The sequence below is a fragment of the Macaca nemestrina genome, chromosome 10 (genome assembly GCF_043159975.1).
Source record: "Macaca nemestrina isolate mMacNem1 chromosome 10, mMacNem.hap1, whole genome shotgun sequence".
Taxonomy (NCBI): Eukaryota; Metazoa; Chordata; class Mammalia; order Primates; family Cercopithecidae; genus Macaca; species Macaca nemestrina.
The window spans coordinates 60,791,492-60,810,436 of record NC_092134.1 but is presented as its reverse complement, the minus strand read 5'-3'; the positions used below and the strand labels follow the sequence as shown (position 1 = coordinate 60,810,436).

The following is an 18,945-nucleotide window of genomic DNA, read 5'->3' as shown; positions in this document are numbered from 1 at the left end:
ATTTTAAGTGAATCCAGTAATTATATTTTTATATATAATAGTTGTATTACAACATAGAAAGGAAAGATCTTTACATAACTAAATAGTCACATAAAGTTAGCTGATGTGTAACAGAGTGTCAAATACATTCTAGAATTTGGGTACTTGGGAAGTTGTGAATTTGCATAGCCTTTTCCATTATAAAGTTAATGCATTGCAATGTAAAGTAATGTCTCCCTATACACTGAGGAGCTTCTCAGTGTTCTTTGCTGCGGAGAATTTTACTAACCTCCACAGTCATACTTTCCTTCTCTTAATGCCCTGATGACAGTGACATCTGACCAGTTTTTCACAAAGTCTGGACAAACGCTTCATTAATTTTGATGCTATTTTATAAAAAAAGTCTCATTCAGGTTTATATGCACCTATTCTTTGCTACCTTAATATAATCATTAGAGTAAAAGTTGCTTTATTATAACAATGAAAATGACTGATAAGAGAGGTAGTCGCAGGAACTGTTAAAGAAAAAAATATCTTGGGAGGTCTTTTTTTATGCTTAAAATAACATGATGACAAGTCAAGTTAAAACTGAGACAGCTAGAACACAATCTAATTTCCTAAGTTATTTTTTCTAATATCGTTTTAAACATAATCCATTGCAATCTTGGATTTCTTTACAACACAGAGGGCTTTTCACTAAACTAAGTTTAAGATCTTCTAGTCTTTTAAGTTAAAATCACAAAGCAACATAATTACGAGGCTTTCCTTGATTTTAAAACGAAATTTATGAAGAGTCCACATATATGATGTTTGGAAAGTTGTGAAATATATTCACAGTATAGTAGTTCAAAAGTAAATACAAATTTCAAATATGCTTTTAACTTGGAACTTTTAATTTGTCTTTGTTACTATATGTAGATTTTGGTTATGTGTGTGCATACACACAAACACACATAGAATAGGGAACAAAAAGATTCTTAGGAAGTATATAAATATATATTTTTTAATTTTTAAAAACTGCCTCAAAGTTTGTATCCCCAAACCTTATAGTTATAACTATAAGGTTTATAGTTTAACTTAGTTAACCTTGTAGTTAACTTGTATCTGAACAGCTATGTGATACAATGTCTGACATTTAGGAAATTTGCTGTATATATGTGGTATTGACATGCAGGTATTTATATGAATCATTTTCCTGTATTTTAGAGATTTTTTTCTAAAACCCAAATATAGAAACAAACCAACTTTTATCATAATCTCTAGTTACTTAGAATAAATAATTTAAATATATGGAAATTCTGTTTATTTATATTAGGGGCAAACAATGATTCACAAACATTTTATGATTATGCTACAAAAAAGACACAATTATCCTTGAGAATTTTTAAATATCCTCAATTTTATATATCCTTTGCCTTAACCAGTACTTATTTGGCTTCACAATTTAGCTGACCCAACTCAATATGGATAGGTACTAAAGTCAAGTTTATGAAGTTATTCTGTCTTACCTATAGATGGGTTTGATGCCTTTTATTTCATTTTATTCCAAGTCCATTCAATCAGATTCAATAGTAATTTATGATTTAGAGTAGAAATGCCTCCTATTTTCAGGCTTTTTCAAGACCTAAGTACACAAAAATGAGCTTATCATTTAATTTGAGAATCAGACCCAGAGTTGGGCATCATTGTCTCTTAACTAAGTGTTCCAATTAACCAAAAGAGATCCATTATTTTTAAGAGAACAGCTGTTAATGAAATGGATCAGTTCTTTGTCTCCTCCTGACAGTAAATCTGTCATTAAATATCTGGGGCATATTTTTAAACCTATATTGAAAGTTTGGAAGTATTTGTTAAAGAGTTTACATGAGTTGTTGTTCATGAACTACTGTCTAAAGAGTCAATATAGATTTTGCTATTATAAATTGTTGTGTTACTAGACCGATTGTAAGCAGTCATTATTAGTATAGCATAGTATCTCCACATAGTTAGGCCCTCCAAAATGTTTTTTTTTTCATTAAGTATAGGACACAGTTTTAAAATCAAGAACTGTAAACATATTATTTTGATTTTCCATACTGGAGATAGGAGTTGGTATAAAATTATGAATTTCTTTCAACCTTCCATTTGAACTCTTTACTATTACTGAATTCTGTTTATTGTGAATGCAAAACATGGAATAATAAAATAGTCAAATTTCACACGACAGATTTATGGAAGATGTCCTTCTCTCTCACTCCCCAAAAGACATATTCATTATAATGTTTATTACCCCCAGGCATGTTTCCCAAACATTTTTTAATTCTTTATTTATTCTCACAGTTATTGAGGTCACACAATATCTCTTACATTTCTAAAATAGAAAAATATATTTTTCCAAACTGGAATTGTTGGCTACTCTATTGATAATGGTGAAATGATAGATTGAAATAATCTGGCTATATTTCAAGGCAGGAAACAAATACAGTCATGTAGTCATTGGACTTGGAGTAAGACCATCCAACATATCTCTGGCTATTCATTTGAGATTAAACTGATATTACTTCATGTATAAGTATAGGCCTCAATTTTTATCCTATAAAAAGGTAAATGCTGCAAAATGCTTCTCTTTAATAGATGAGTTTCATGATTGGTCCCTGCATGTTGGTGGCTGCTTTGACACATCAAGTTAGAAATTTCATTTCACAAAACAGAGCATTAAGTGCGTCCCACAATATTCTTTCTATTGATCTGGATTGTATGGGAATCTGACTAGTTTTTATTTTTTTCTTTTCTGCTGAATCACTTTAGATATGTCATATTAACTTTTCTGTAAACTACGTTAATAGTGTCCCAGAGAGTCATTAGATAATAAATAAGGAGAATATTAAAATGTAAATGCATGGAGCCACTGAGATGTGTCTTAATCTAACATAAAAACAAGTAGAAAGGAGTTATGTTTAGACCTTAATCAATATGGCTCAGGTATATAGATATTAGTTACTTTTTATTTCAAATTCAAAATGCAAAACCTTTATCCCCCAAGATAAATGCTTTTGTTGGCAGTTCTCTTTGCACTGCAATTAAAATTCGTAGAGGCCAAGTCTCCTTAATGGCATTGAAAGAGTGAATTCATCTTTTTGACTTATGCCTTACTTTTATGACTGGAATGTTTTTTAGTTCACCTAATGAGAGTAGTAAAAATCACACAGAAGGCGCATGGGAAATGTTTTTTGTTTTTGTTTTGTTATAGCTATTTTTATTCTTAAAGCTTCTCTTTTATTTTGCAGTTACCTGTGGCAGATTCCATTAACTATTGTGGTAGGAAATAGAAGCCATGTGTCTTCAGAAGCAATTATTTGGGTGTCGAACAAATCAGGTAAACTATATATTCTCCCCTGAGGAACTATCTGGTTTCAGATAATTGTTTAGCAACTTAACCTCTGGTTTCAGCTGTTATAAAATGTGAATAAAGACAAATTAGAAAGAGAATATAAAGGAATGATTATCAACCCTATAAAATTAGATATAGGATAGTTACTAAATAGTTTAATTTCAGTTTGTTTTTGTAATTACTAAATTTATTTATTTCTTTAAGGGTAAAGACGAAACTTAAAAATAAATGTTTGTAATACTAATCTTAGGTGTTTAAAATTGTATTACTTTATAACTCCACATGTAATTAAAATATAATTATAACCTCAAAGAGAAGAGTATGCCAAATACTGAAAACACAGGTCTCATTTTTAATTCCACTTTCCTATCTTCTCTTTACCAGACTGTCTCTTTAAAGGATGAGAGAGGCAATATTCTCCATGGAATTATATAATTACAGGGCCAGAAGGTGGGGGGCTTGGACAGGTTAGCAAGCCATCTCTTAGGTGGGGTCAAACCTCAAGGAGCAGAGAGAGATGAGATTCTATTCTCTTTCTAAATATCTTCAAATAAGATAGTGACCTATTTCAATTTACTGTCAGAAAGCTATTTCTTGAATCCAATCTATAGCCTTCATTCTAGAATGTGAAACAGGTCCCTTTTATTTATGTTTTCCATTGAGTTAGAGAAAAAGTCAATTATCATCTTTTGTGTAACATTTCATTTAGGTTTAGATAGTCAAGTGTGCCCAGATATTGTTTTTCCTACTCCTTTCTCAGATGCTGTTAATTGATGTTATTTTGCTCTTTCATAAGCCTTATTTTAAAAAGCCACAATTTTTTTATTTGAAATAGGGTGAAGTATAAATTAATAAACAAATACAATTTCTTATCCTCAGGCTTGCTATTATAAGGGAGGTTTAAGTGCTCAGAATACATATATGTATACGTGCAAGAAAAAGTTGTTACAGTAAAATGGAATCTGGTTATCAGCAGTATGAACACTTACAGTTCCATGCAGATATTTACATACATTTTCATGTTATTATATTTGTAACACATAAAGACATACAATGAAAACATATGCTTTCATTTATATACACTATATATGAAACATTGATATGTAATATAGCAATGTATTGAGATACTTTAAAATTTGTTGGTGTTTTTCCTTTTAAATTGTTCATTATAATCTATTCTTTCACTTACTGGAATTAGTGTTTATATCGTGATTCTGAATTCACACTTCCTGTATTACTTGACTTTATATTTGTCTTTTCCTGTCGTGTAGTTGTTTGTCTACATAAGTTGTTGTGAAATGATGAGGGAGAGCAGTGAGTTGTTATAATGACCAAATTAGAAAGAAGTCATCTCTTTATAGGATTCCTATGAGATGTGATAGAACTATCTTCAGAAATAAGGTAAAATATTTATCTTTGGAAGGTAAAATGGAAATGGGAAAATGAGTGTAAAGATACTGATCAAACATGGGGATTCTCCCAAAACTTCACTGTTAGATCGTGCAAGGATTCAGGATGAGTAATTCTGGTGGATACCTTTCCGGGTCCATTTCTTCTCACTTCCTAGTTATTTCCATGCTGTTATTCATGATATCTTTTTATCTTTCACAGAGTATCCCAGGCTGGGCGTAGTGGCTCACGGCTGTAATCCCAGCACTTTGGGAGGCCAAGGCGGGTGGATCACTTGAGATCAGGAGTTTGGGACCAGCCTGGCCAACATAATGAAACCCTGTCTCTACTAAAAATACAAAAATTAGCTGGGCATGGTGGTGGGTGCCTGTAGTTCCAGCTACTCGGGAGACTGAGGCAGGAGAATCACTTCAACCCAGGAGGCGGAGGTGGCAGTGAGCCGAGATTGCGCCACTGCACTCCAGCCTGAAGCAACAGAGAGAGATTCTGTCTCAAAAAAAAAAAAAAAAAAAAAAAAAAAAAGTAGGAAAAGTAGGATAGTATACCAGCTATACCAGCTTTTCTTGACCAATGGCCACGGTTTATGTTTGAGGGATTGTTTTCCTTTACTGTCTTTCATTATTATTCAAGAATAAAACAATGTATTGGTTCAAACCATATGTTTGCCTAAAATATCACCTATCTTGATATGTATGGTCCTTATACACAGCTGCAGAGTTTGCACAGTACATAACTCTAGGAAGCACTATTTGCACAGGCTATGATATGAATGGCACAGGCCCACACCCGAAAGTTGTGTAAGGTGCAACTTGGACATTTTAATGAAAAATGACACATTCATAACACTATCTTCTGTTTGATATAACATTGTCACATTTAGAATATTAAAACTTGCAGATTGCCCATACTAAGTTAATGTTTCCTGAAATGTTTTCTGAAAACTTTGTAAATACAAAAATCTGCAAAGTTTACAAGAGGCATCTAAAAGACTGAGCACTTTCCTGTTTGCCTTTTCAGTCCCAGTTTATTGTATTCAATTTTTTTATGAAGTCCTTCATTCTGATGACTAATAAAAAACTAACAACAAAGAAAAATTAGGAAAAAAAGAGAAAAGATTGTTAATTTTTGTTTCCTTGTGTATGTTGTCCCATCTCCTCTTTTTCAAAATACTGTCAACTAAATCACAGTGAAAACTGTTTCCCACAAAAACATGAAGAAAAAATTCTGCTCAATTCTTATAAACATATGTAAAACAGTTCCATATTTAATTATAACAATCGGGTCAATGTTTTTGTAGTTTTTCATTGTCATTAGTGATATAGATTTGATCTACATGATATTAATGCAATCAGTGGTGGATAATATAAAGTACGAATTAGATTTGGATCATCATATATTCTTGTCAGTTCATTTTTGGAAAATACTTTGGATAAACATTTAATTAATGCTAAGGTAAAGCATAGATCATTTTATCCTAAAAATAATTTTTAAAACAATTTTTCAGTTTTAGAAAACAGGTTGAAGTGTTTGTCTTTTTCATTCTTATTATGAAAATACCAAAAATTCAGACATTTGTATATGTAGTAGCTTGCATGTTGACTGGCTATTCAATTAACGGTTCGTGGAGAGGAATAAATGTAATGCCAAATGTTAGAAAAGAAAATATTAAAATAGAAGAGAAATTAATCCTGAAAATTAAAGCAATCATGAAAAGTAGCATAATGCAGTAGTGCTTTCTTGAAGCACTGGTTTATTTGAAACTCACAACCTTTCAAATGTTTATTATTTTATCCCCATTTTACAAATGAGGAAATTAAGACTTGAGAAGTAATTTGTCCAAAAAATCAGTTGATTACGTAAAGAGGTGGCTTTAGAAAGTTGGCTTCCTTTGCTTCCTACCCTTCACCTGACTCTGCAAACACACACACACACGATTTATTACTATGGTAGATTGCTTTGTGGATCTGTCAGTTATTTCATATGATGTCTTTGATTATATGCACATGATTCTTTATAGGTTTTACAAAATATCCTCATTTGATTTTCACAAGAGTCAAGTGATAAAACCAATATGTATTATTTTCCCTGAGTTTGTCTCACATTGTTACTCTGGTTGACCTTTTTAAAAAGTTTTTAAAATTCGAATTCTTTGCAACTGGCAAATATTGGATAGAGATACCTAATCTCTTTTCCCTTTTTATTCCAATAGAAAGTAAAAAATATAAAATCTTATAAAATACCAACTACTCTGTACCTCAATAGCCTAAGCCTTGTGCCATTTTGGATACATTCTAAATATAATTTTTAATTATTATTGCCAGCATCAAGATATAACTTCCATACATTTTATTATGGTACTCATCAAATACCATACCTCATTAGGCCATTGGAAAAGATCTCTTTAAAATTCATTGCTTGCCATAAGTTAATTTGAAGAACATTTTAGGGATATAATTAACTAGAACAGAAAAGATATTTAAAAATCTATTACAAAAAATTTCAGGGAATCATTTCTGCAACGATCTCATTTGTAACAAAGGCATAAAAATATTCGTGAACAGTAATAACCTTCAGGTTTTAGTAGTAAATTTAATAATGACATACTTAAAAACAATAGAAGCCTGTCTTTCTTATTCTGGTCAGACGGTGTAGAAAGTACAGGAATTATTTTCTTATTTTAATATACATATTAACTTAAATTTGACTATATCCTATCTATAAGTTGTTGAAATTAAGTTTAAAAATTAGATTCGAGTGAATCAAGTGGGGCTAAGTTATTCTAGTTATCTAAAATGTGAACAGGAAATAACTTTAAAAATATAGTTACTGTTACAGTAATGCATGACCATTTCAAACTTGTAAAAATCCAAAGTATGTGTTTATATGTTAAACTTGATGCTTTAACATTGTAACTTTTTGAAAAAAAAAAAACACTTCTTAGATAAAATTTATCAACTTTTCTCAGCTCAAGTGAATTCAAGTATACTTTAAATATTTCTTGTTATAAAAATCTTAGTATACTTGAAGACACTTAGAGATTAATTATTTCTGCCTTCAAGGTTACTAATATTTTTACAATAAAAAAGAAACAATATTCTCAATATTTAAGTTTCAATTTTCATTGTCTGAATTCAGACATTATTAATTAAGATCTCTCTTTATGAGGTTATTTTAATTTTAAAGAATGGTATTTTCTTATTTATTTATGTAGTCATTTTTACATCTTTAAAATAGATATGAAATTCTAAATTTTTATAGCAACTGTTTGAATAAATACACTAAATTTTGAAAACTATACAATCATAGTTTTGGAGACTAGAGAAATTATTTGCATTTTAGAAAAAATATGTGATGATTTATTTTTCTGAGTTCCATGGATTAAGTATAGTATATAAAATAATATACATAAATGTCTTCTTCCATTGAATCATAGATTTGGAAGGAAACTTAAGGGCCATTATTTGTCCCTCAGGTTACAAGTAAGGAAATTGAGGACCAAAGAGAATCAATGGCATAAATTTAAACACTTACGTATAGGAAAGCTGAGACAAGAATTTAGCTTTTCTATCGTACTCTGATTCTTTTTCCAGTGCCATTTTCTCCCTTTCAAATCAACATTAGACTGTGAAAAATGTATATCATATTACAGTAAAAGTGTTATACCATCTTGTATCAATAGAATATAACATAGTAAAAATTTGGACGCTGAAGTCAGGAGACATAAGATGAACCACTTCTTTTCTTGGATAATTCGATTAACCTGTCTGAGCCTTGTTTCTTTATCTGTTCTAATAGACACAATTTATAAAGGTGGTGGGAAGTTGTGATACTGGAAATGATAAACATTAAATTTTTATATTCAGTATACTTTGGGGTTTAAGTACATTCTATTTTACTGCAGATTTTAGAAAATTGGTCATCTATAACATGCATTGGGTTTATTAGTTCACTTTATTCCAAACCTGAGAAATTAGTGGTCATTAATGTCCACCCAATAAGTTTTGTGGTATAAATTCTTCTTGTGTGGTCTCTACTTGAGAGTGAGTACTCTGTAAATGTATTCCTTCAAGGACATGAGAGGGAAAATTTATTTCCTATTTTGAAGTCTGAATGTGTAAAAACTTTGACATTGGAGTAAGAACTAGAGATGTATCCCTACTCAGACCAGAGGCTTATGGTTTTTATGATGCCTTTTATAGTTCTGAGTCATTGTAGAAATTAGAGTAGACCCATGTGGTTTTGATTTTTTTCCACCTGGATGTCAGACTATGTATGTCTGTGTGTATGTGTATACATTTAAAGTCAACTCCACTGTATAAATTTTATGAAATATGAGACTTGAAAATCAACAACATAATTATTAGAATAGTCAACTGTGTTTCCGTGGAGTCAATAAAGGCTATATGTTAAGTGAACTGTGTCCCTTTTTTGTACCATTTTTGAAGGAGTTAAATATATAAGAAGTTATAATATTGTTTCTACTTTTTACTGGCTTCTATTAATGAATTAGTTGGTGAGAATAATCAAGTTGCCATTTTCCAAAGTGATCCCAATAAGCAGAATTTATTATCTTTGTTTCTAATTCTATGTGGAAATATTAAAATCTTGAACAAGCAAGTGTTATTTTATTAGCATTATTGACGATGTTTAAGTCTGTTATTTATTAGTTCTCTCAAGAAAGCACAAGAAAAAAGGCAAACACCAGTGACTTTCAAGTAAATGAGCTCTATTTTTTTAATATTTTCTTACTGAATAAAAATAGTAGAATATGCATCTAAAACCTCTTCTTTCATTCTAGTCTCATATCCCCATACAATCTAATTAGAAGTTGCCTGAATACAGTGGTAGATTTCTAGGTTACACTTACTTTGAGAAAGAAAATTATGTATATGTAATGGAGTTTTGTCAAGAACAAAAATGCTAATTATAAGAAAACAATTAATTGAGATGATAGTGAGTAACCAATTAAAGGTGTTTCTAGCATCTAGAATTAGATTAATTAAAGAGTAGGCTTCAATTAGGTATTTAAAATGGCATTCACTTAATTATTGGTATTGTTATATCTGGCACTAAGAAAACATACTTCATTTTAACTCTTAAAATTTAAAATATATCCCAAAAATGCTGTTTTCAGAGCACCACAGAATAACCTATTTGGACAAAGGAAGCTGGCTGCTGGGGAACATCAATCAAACTGGCTATTTTAGAGTCAACTATGACCTAAGGAACTGGAGATTATTAATTGATCAATTAATCCGGAATCATGAGGTACACTCCAGATTTGCTTATCAAATACCTTTTTTGGTATGTGAATATCTGCCATTTTAATCCTAATTTATCATATTATTTTTTCTAATTGGCCTTAGGTTCTTTCTGTGAGTAACCGAGCGGGCTTGATCGACGATGCCTTCAGCCTAGCCAGGTATGTTTTCCTGTGGATCTCCCCAATAAAAATTCATGCCTGCAAGACTTCCTCTATTAAACTGCATAGTATGTATATGTCTTTTATTTAGGACATTTAAAAAATCTATTTCTATCTTATGTTCTTTGACTTTGGATATGAGTTCTAATTAGTCTCCCAAACTTTCTATCAATAATAGCTATAGGGTATTTCTAAGTCAGGATAAGCTTGATGAATTTCTCCACAAGTTCAATTTAACACTGAAGATTAATAGTCTCTTCCCGATTTCATTAATGAACTCTATAAAATGACCATTGGGCCATATTTAAGTTTTGATAGAAATTACCTTCAAGTATTGCCAATTTTTCCCTGATATATATTAGTATATCTTTTAAAAATGTTTTTTGAATGTTATTCATTCTAAGAAGCTTATGCTGCAGAACAGAAATCAATATTCCACTGAGTAAGACTGTTCTTAACAAAATATATATCAATCTTGTAGAAGACTTTAGTTGTACTATAGTAATATTTGTGTTATTTCCATAATTATGTTTATAATATTAAAATTAGTTATTCCTTTGAATAGTCATTAAATGAAATGTTGCTCATAAACTGAAGGTATTTGCTCAATTTTGAGACTAAAATGTAAAACAAACTCAGTTCCTTTAATATTTTATACTGTTTCACATCCAAGTACAGTTTTAATTTTAATAATAGAATTATACAAGCTGTCAATTAAGACATGGGTGACTCTCCTTACTTACCTAGTTATCATGATTTACCACATATTCTTCTAAGATAATCAGGGGAAACTTGTTAGTTATGCTTGTGCTGATATTAACACATGACTTATCTTAGTAATAGGCTTTGTTTCATGGGACCTGAAACTGCTTTTACAGTTTATGTATTCAATCAAAATTCAATTCTCTTCCATATGTTAAAAAGCATATTACACACTACAGGATCCTGATCCATCAAAATAATGAGCTTACACATAGAAGACTTGATAATTACTTTGATAGAAGCAAAGCCAAAGTTTGGGATCAAATTACAGAGATTGATTTTTGTAAAAACAAGCAATATAGAGGGGAGAACACAAGTATATAGAGGGTAAGGAAAAAATTTCAGGTGCTTTTCTATTTAAAAAAATACTCTGACTTTTGCCTGCCTTATTGCTACTAAAGAAACCAAAAACATTGCTAATATTTTTCTTATTTGGTGAGTGATGCTGTATCAGTGCCTCATTCTGACCAAACATGTACAATTTCAGGCACATATTTGCCTAATAATTGAATGGCAAACCTAAGAACAATTTATCAGCAAGGAAACTGCTAATGAAATTGTACCAATTGAATGTATTTGTGTAATAAGAACTAGGGTTCAGTTCTAGTAAAGATAAACGAAGGCTTTTCCATGCCATAGCACTATCTTATTGGGCAAAAATTTAGAAATAATAGAGCCACATAAAGGCCTGCTGAGATAATCATATGTGGAGATAATGTTTAATATGTAGTTTTTGCTCTGCAGTAAAATCTGAAGTCTTTGTAGAAAGTTTTATGTATGAAACAAAGATTACTTTGGCACAGAAGTTTAGAGAGTCCAGAAAGCCAGAAGGATAATGTATTTAATGTGATAATGTACTGAAAGAGAAGCAGAAAAAGAGAGAGTGAAGTGTTGAGTACCACAAAGAAAGGGTAAGGAACTCAAAGAAAGCTGTTTTCATTAGCTAATAATTATTAAGCACTTTTAAGGAGCCAAATGCTTTTCTATTTTACATATAGTAATTTGTTTAATTTTCACAACTTTATAAGATATATAGGTAGATATTATTGTTATTATTCCCACTTTATTTTATTTTATTTTTCTTTTTTTTTTTTTTTTTTTGAGATGGAGTCTCGCTCTGTCGCCCAGGCTGGAGTGCAGTGGCCGGATCTCAGCTCACTGCAAGCTCCGCCTCACGGGTTTACGCCATTCTCCTGCCTCAGCCTCCCAAGTAGCTGGGGCTACAGGCGCCCGCCACCTAGCCCGGCTAGTTTTTCGTATTTTTTAGTAGAGACGGGGTTTCACCTGGTTAGCCAGGATGGTCTCGATCTCCTGACCTTGTGATCCGCCCGTATCGGCCTCCCAAATTTTAAATGCGAGGAAATGGAAGCTCAGAGAGGTCACACAACTGATAATTGGCAGAGCCACAGCCTGGATCCAGGTGGTCTGTCTGCAGAGCCTCTGCCATTAACCAGAGCACTAAGCTGCATCTTAGAAGTAATAATATTTATTGTAATAAAAGAGCCAGACAATATAGAAGGACTGAGGGGTTTCAAGGCAGTTGTTCATGTGAATCGTTACGGGTTTGAAATGATGGTGAGAAAGCAAGTAAGTAGTGATAACCTAATGACAGAGACCAGATGGAAATTAAAAGGAAGGGATCTGTTGACTCATCTGCATTAAATGATAGAAGTTATTTTTAGATGAAATATTTTATTTAATTTTAGTGGATAAATTTCTTTTTCAAAAATTAGATTTCTTCTTCACTAAGACAGAACATTGCTTTCAATTCCAATTTTGGATGCTTTCAATTGCAATTTTGGGAGCCTTAAAAGTTTGAAGTAAATAATTTCATGATCATTTATATAAATTCACCAGAAAAACATGCAAATCTCATTGAATATATACTTATAATTTGTTTTATTGCTTAAGAGATAATTTTCCTATTACAGTAAGAATAAATAAATACAAATTTAGATTCATTTAGGCAAATTCTCTGCTCTTACTTGGAGTTAAGGATTATTCATATATCACTGTAGTATTGTAAATATTCCGTAGTTTTGCTATTCAATCTGTATCAATCTTTTCTCAATCTCCTGAACACATCGTGCACTCTGGCTTCTTTAAAGATAACAAATAGGCCGGGTGCGGTGGCTCAAGCCTGTAATCCCAGCACTTTGGGAGGCCGAGACGGGCGGATCACGAGGTCGGGAGATCGAGACCATCCTGGCAAACACGGTGAAACCCCGTCTCTACTAAAAAAATACAAAAAACTAGCCGGGCGAGGTGGCGGGCGCCTGTAATCCCAGCTACTCGGGAGGCTGAGGCAGGAGAATGGCGTGAATCCGGGAGGCGGAGCTTGCAGTGAGCTGAGATCCGGCCACTGCACTCCAGCCTGGGCGACAGAGCGAGACTCCGTCTCAAAAAAAAAAAAAAAAAAAAAAAAAGATAACAAATAAAAGAATAGCAAATATTTATGAAATGCTTATGCTTTTACGAATGATCTCCATCAGTCTTCTCAATGAACCAATGGAGTGGGTGTGGTTACTTGTTGACATTTTATAGCTGAGGCATTGAGATTAAGAGAGGTTAAGTTGCTTAGGTAAGGCTGCACAGCTTTTGGGGCAGGGATGGAGGCAGTAGTTCAACCCCAAACAGTGGCACAGCAGAGTCCATGACCTCAAGTAAGAGTAACTTTGCCCATTACATGAAATTTCTTGCTATCCTCATTCCACTTGACTGTTGAGAGTATTATCATACACTGAAAAAAATGTATGATTTTACTCACCTTCCCTCATTGAGGACTTATCTGTCCTTCTCAGCAAAAGTAAGGTGATATTCTATAGATCTGTGTCACAGCAATTGTCACCTTATTGCTCAACCAGTTACTTTTCTGGGTTCCTGATAGTTCTTCGATGATGTGGAGGAGAAGCCTTTGTGTCATCCGTATATGACTACTGTCTTCCCTAATGTTTGCTACAGGATTGTGCCTGTGTATATTTGTTACCTGAATTGATAAATTATTAATTATTTATACTAATTAACTTTATGCCACTATTTGTTGTGAGATTAAGCAAACTTGCTTTAGTCATTCTTTATTTGGTTGTTTTTTTAAATATATAAATTTGCCTGAATGCATTCTAATTGTAAAGGACTGAAACAAAACAAGAGAGACAATGTGAACTCTTCTTTTACTCCCTTCATTCCCTGCCATTTGATCCTGCTCACAGGTAAAATATTTGGCATGTATTTATCTAGCCATTTTTCTTTACATTTTCTTACTGTTTCGTGTTTTTTTTTTTTTTTTAATGAACAGAAAGTCTATTCTCTGACTCATTTACAAAAATAAGTCTGGGGATCTTTTCATTGTTTCTAATTTTTCACTATTAGAATCAAGACTGAAATGAGTGTCCATGAGGAGTCTTTTGTTGTATATGTGTCTTTTTAAAATATTTACTTTTGTAAGTTGAATTTGGGGTATGACTTTTTAAATAAATATTAGAAATTGTATTCTGAAGGCTTTTCCAATTTAACCCTCCATCAACCATGTGTGAGCAGGTCCAATTTCCTCAAATCCTGCATTATAATGAATGGTATATATTTTTTAAACTTTTGACAGTCTAGTGGCAAAAGTTATTTTATAAAAGTTATTCATTACTGGTTAAAAGAAGTTGTGCATCCTTTCATATACATTTGCTGTTTGTATGTTTTCTTCTGTGAACTATCACCCAATTAAAAACAAAGTATTAAAAACCTAATAGAAAATGAGCAAAGGTATTTCCTACTATACTTTCCTATATATTTTGGATGTTTTTAGATATTAATCCTTTTTTGTAGCATACACTTTACAGTAGTTTTCACTCAACACGATGCCAATTATTTTTCAAACTTTGTGGTGTTTATCATGATTCAGAGGTTTTTAATATATGCGTCAAGCCATTCCTTTTATAGCTTTCTGGTTCTGTCCAACATAGAACGGCTTCCCTATCTGAAGATTTTGAAAATATTCTATTTTTTCTTAAGAGATGGTTTTTGTTTTACATCTGTCTCTTCAACCCTTCTTTCTCTGATCAATTTTTATATTTTGAATGGAGGTCTAATTTTCTTGAACTTTAATAAGTGCCAATTATTTTAATCCTACTTATTTAAAGTTTTTCATTTTTATGGATTTGAAATGATATCTTTATCCTGATGCAAATTCCCATGTTTTAGAGATTTTTTTATTTTGCCTAACCTCTCTGTTTGTTCTTTTTTTACACCACTGTCATATTGTTTTAATAGGTTTAGATTTATTGTACGTTGCCATTGACCAAATTTTATCTTGTTCTTGTTCAGAATCTTACACATTTCTTTTCAATATAAATTATTATATTATTTTTAGAGTCATTTTGACAACCTCTACTAAAAAATATCACACTACAGTTACGACTAGATAGGCATTGGATTTATAAATCATTTTGTACAGTATTAACATCTTTTCTAATTTGAGCTTTCCAATGACAATGTTACTTGTCTTCATTTATTCAGGTCCCAAAGTTAAGCCCTATGGTTTTATGTACATGGGTTCTGCTAATATTGTGTTATTTTTGAAAAGGTATATGCTGCTTTACAATATGGCACTGTTTTCACACTTACATATTATAAATTTCAATGCTTGCAGTTAGGGAATAAATTAATTGCCTTTTCAAGTTTCATTGTATTATGGCTTGCACTTTAAAATTAGTGACTAAAATGCCTAGATATTTTTGTTATTGGATGTTCATATTTGTTTTTTGTTTTCTTGAGTTGGAGTTTCACTCTTGTTACCCAGGCCAGAGTGCAATGGCATAATCTTATCTCACTGCAACCTCTGCTTCCTGGGTTCAACTGATTCTCCTGCCTCAGACTCCTGAGTAGCTAGAATTACAGGCACCCGCCACCATACCCAGCTAGTTTTATATTTTTAGTAAAGATGGGGTTTCGCCACGTTGGTCAGGCTGGTCTCGAACTGCTGACCTCAGGTGATCCACCCACCTTGGCCTCCCAAAGGGCTGGGATTACAGGCATGAGCCACAGTGCCTAGCCTGTTTTTTTTGTTTGTTTGTTTTGATAAGCATGGTTGTATTGGGGGATATGAAAGTGAACAAGATGCATTTCTTATATTCAGTGAACTCACAATCTAGCAGGGAAGATGCATGGTACGTAACTAACTATATTCAGTGTATACATGCTATGAATAAAATGTTATGAAAGCCTTAAGGAGTAAAGAATTAGTGTGGCCTAGGAATATTTTGGAAAACATCAAAATATCCTGTAGGAAATAACATCAGGAGAGTGAAAGTTTACTATGGAAATACATTACAGGTTTAAAAGTAAGAGAATCAGAGCAGAAAAAAGTATAAATTAGAGGATAAACTTATGACAGAACTATTACAGCAGCAATGCCTCATGGCACAATTTGGATAAAGCAGAGATTTGAGATTTCTCAGGAGGTGAATTGGCAACTAGATAAGGTGAAAATTCTTACCTAATTTTTGAAATTGTTTATCAGTTATTATATGATAGAAACTAAATATTTAGAAGATTTAAAATAGAAAATATAATCAATGGGTTAGATATTTAAAGCTTTTGACATGCTCTTAGTACAATTTTTAAAGTTATAAATATGTATATCACTGGGTTGTGAATTCACATGGCATTTTATTTGAAAATATCCAAAATACATGAAAATCATTTGGAAAATTGTGTATACCCAAAAGCATTACAGGGTTAAATCATGATCATCATTATCATCATCATCATAAATACCATCATAGTCCTCCTTGCTCTGGGCAGTTAATATGTTAATTTTTAAAATTTAGCCACCAGTTTCCTGGAATATTCAATTTTGCAAAACATATGCAAATCTATTGTGTTTTTAATATTATAACATACTTTTTTAGTGTGCATAACATTTTAAAAATTATGTTATAGACTACTCTGTTAAAAAATCCAGTCATTTACAAATTTTCCCATGATGAGGGCAAATTATTACACTTTAGTTCACAAACTGTTTAGAAATAAGATGTTATTTTTTGTAAATTATGAGTGTTTTATTAAAAAGCATAAGGGTCTGTGTCTAGAAGTTATGTTTGTCCCTCTTAGAAGTGCTGTTGGTACTGGAGAGCAGTCATCAGTAGTGCATAATACATCTCTGATGAATATATAAGTTAAAAAATAATAAATACACTTTTATTTACTTGTCTAACAGCTTATACATTTGAGATATATTAGAAGCCTGGGAATTCAGCCTCATAGCCACCGAAAATATAATGGCTAAAGAAGAAGAAAATGATGAGAACATTTCAAAAACTTACAGATTTTTGTTTTCATTTCTGAGCCTTGTTTCAGAAATGGAAACAGCATTGTTAAAATAACCTTAACAACATTTGCAAACTCTGGAATTTATCTGCTCCTGTTGGGACTTTTTTCAGCACGGTTTTTGTTAGAAGTTCTTTTGTGTCTTCTGGATGGCTCTCTTGTACCTTGTTTAAGGTTTCTCTTGCAAAACATGTTGATCATTTTTTCACTTATTGCAGAAAATAGTAGTATAATGTGCCTGAAAAGCAAGTGCACCCTGACCCTGGCTAGATGAGTAGCAATTTTTCCTGCTTTGATAGCTGGTTGTTTAAATGTGTAATGTGCTGAAGTTACAAAAATGAAATTGAGAAGGAATGACTTATAAACCTTTTGTGAGAAATACTTTGGCAGACTGGACTTTTTGTTTTGATTTCCTCATTCTATAATGGAGATAACAGGACTACATTACTTCAGCTGAACACTGCCATGAGAAAACCCAATTAAGGATCCTAGCTCCCTCTAATATACTGCCTAATGCTTTATAAATGTTGATTTTATAAAGGATGCTTAGTTTCAAAATTATTTCTTTAATCCCTATCTTTTTCTCTTTTTACAGTTCTATACAAATCTCAGTATGATCATTTTTATTTTAGTTGTGTTTTACAATGAAATTATGTGCCTTAATAATAATGATAGAACATTGATTTGAATGTGTTGTTTTTTGCTCTCATTAGACATGGAGAGAAGGATGATTCTTCAGCTATTTGTATTAGATTCATTTGGGAGTGGTGTCTATGTATGGTTATAGCTCTTAGTTATCTTTTGTTAAGCCACCAGAATATGTGTGCAAAAGGATAAATATTAAATATTTATGAAGTCCTGAAAATGACAAAATTGTTTATTGCAAACTACGATTTATTGTTGACTATATGCTTACACTCTTCTGCCATTGACCAAAAGTTATTAAAATCAGCTTGTTGTTATCCTCTCAGCCTTTCTAACTGGTATAGGTTGTTCCACGATATGAGCAGGGACTCACAGTGAATCCTTCCAGGAGTTTCATGGCCATTCCCAAAAGATCACGTTTCTCACATCTCTGAGGCTGGGGATTCTAATTATCTATTTGTTATCATCAGTGAAGGCTCAGTCTTGAGACATGCAAAAAAAGTCACCTTGAAGCATTCCTGTTTTATACCTTTCTGCATGCAATTATTTAAAAATTCATATCCCAAAGACCTCTAAATTAGTCTTAGTTTATGCAACACTTTGCCACAGATAAATGTCAAAAATAGTCTGAAAACAGTTTCAGGACATTTAACTGTAACAAGCTGGGAATCTTTAGACTTATTTCTATTATAACTCAGTAAAAGCCTAGAGTATATTTCTGGATTTTCAAACTACACTGTTCCTGCAGGAATATGCTGGTTTGCTCAAGGTTAGAGATTGAGTTAATACATTCCTTTGAGCTGTCTTTAGAAATCTGTTGAGGGTGGAGTCACAGATGTTGTCCTTGGGATGAGGATTTATGAGGAGCTACAATACCAGGTACTTATGAGAAGTACAAATCTCCTGAGGCATTAAGGGGCAGGCTTGTGGCTCCTAAGGATGGCAAACGTTCTTAGAGACTTTTAAATTGTTCTGCATTAAATCAAAAGCAAATTTGTAACCTTCCAGTACAAATTTGTGTTTCATCTCTATAGGAGAA

At 32.1% G+C, this 18,945-nt stretch overlaps 1 protein-coding gene across 4 annotated transcripts in view; it reads left to right on the top strand.

The window, feature by feature from the left end:
- The window catches only part of LOC105473361 (thyrotropin releasing hormone degrading enzyme), a 428,124-nt gene that overhangs the window by 309,199 nt on the left and 99,980 nt on the right, over nucleotides 1-18,945 (top strand). For all 4 annotated transcript variants that reach the window (XM_011727150.3, XM_011727148.3, XM_011727149.3 and 1 more), the window contains exons 10-12: nucleotides 3,246-3,334; nucleotides 9,894-10,027; nucleotides 10,126-10,181. In XM_011727150.3, the coding sequence (XP_011725452.1) occupies nucleotides 3,246-3,334; nucleotides 9,894-10,027; nucleotides 10,126-10,181 (279 nt within the window). The remainder of the gene's footprint in view (nucleotides 1-3,245; nucleotides 3,335-9,893; nucleotides 10,028-10,125; nucleotides 10,182-18,945) is intronic.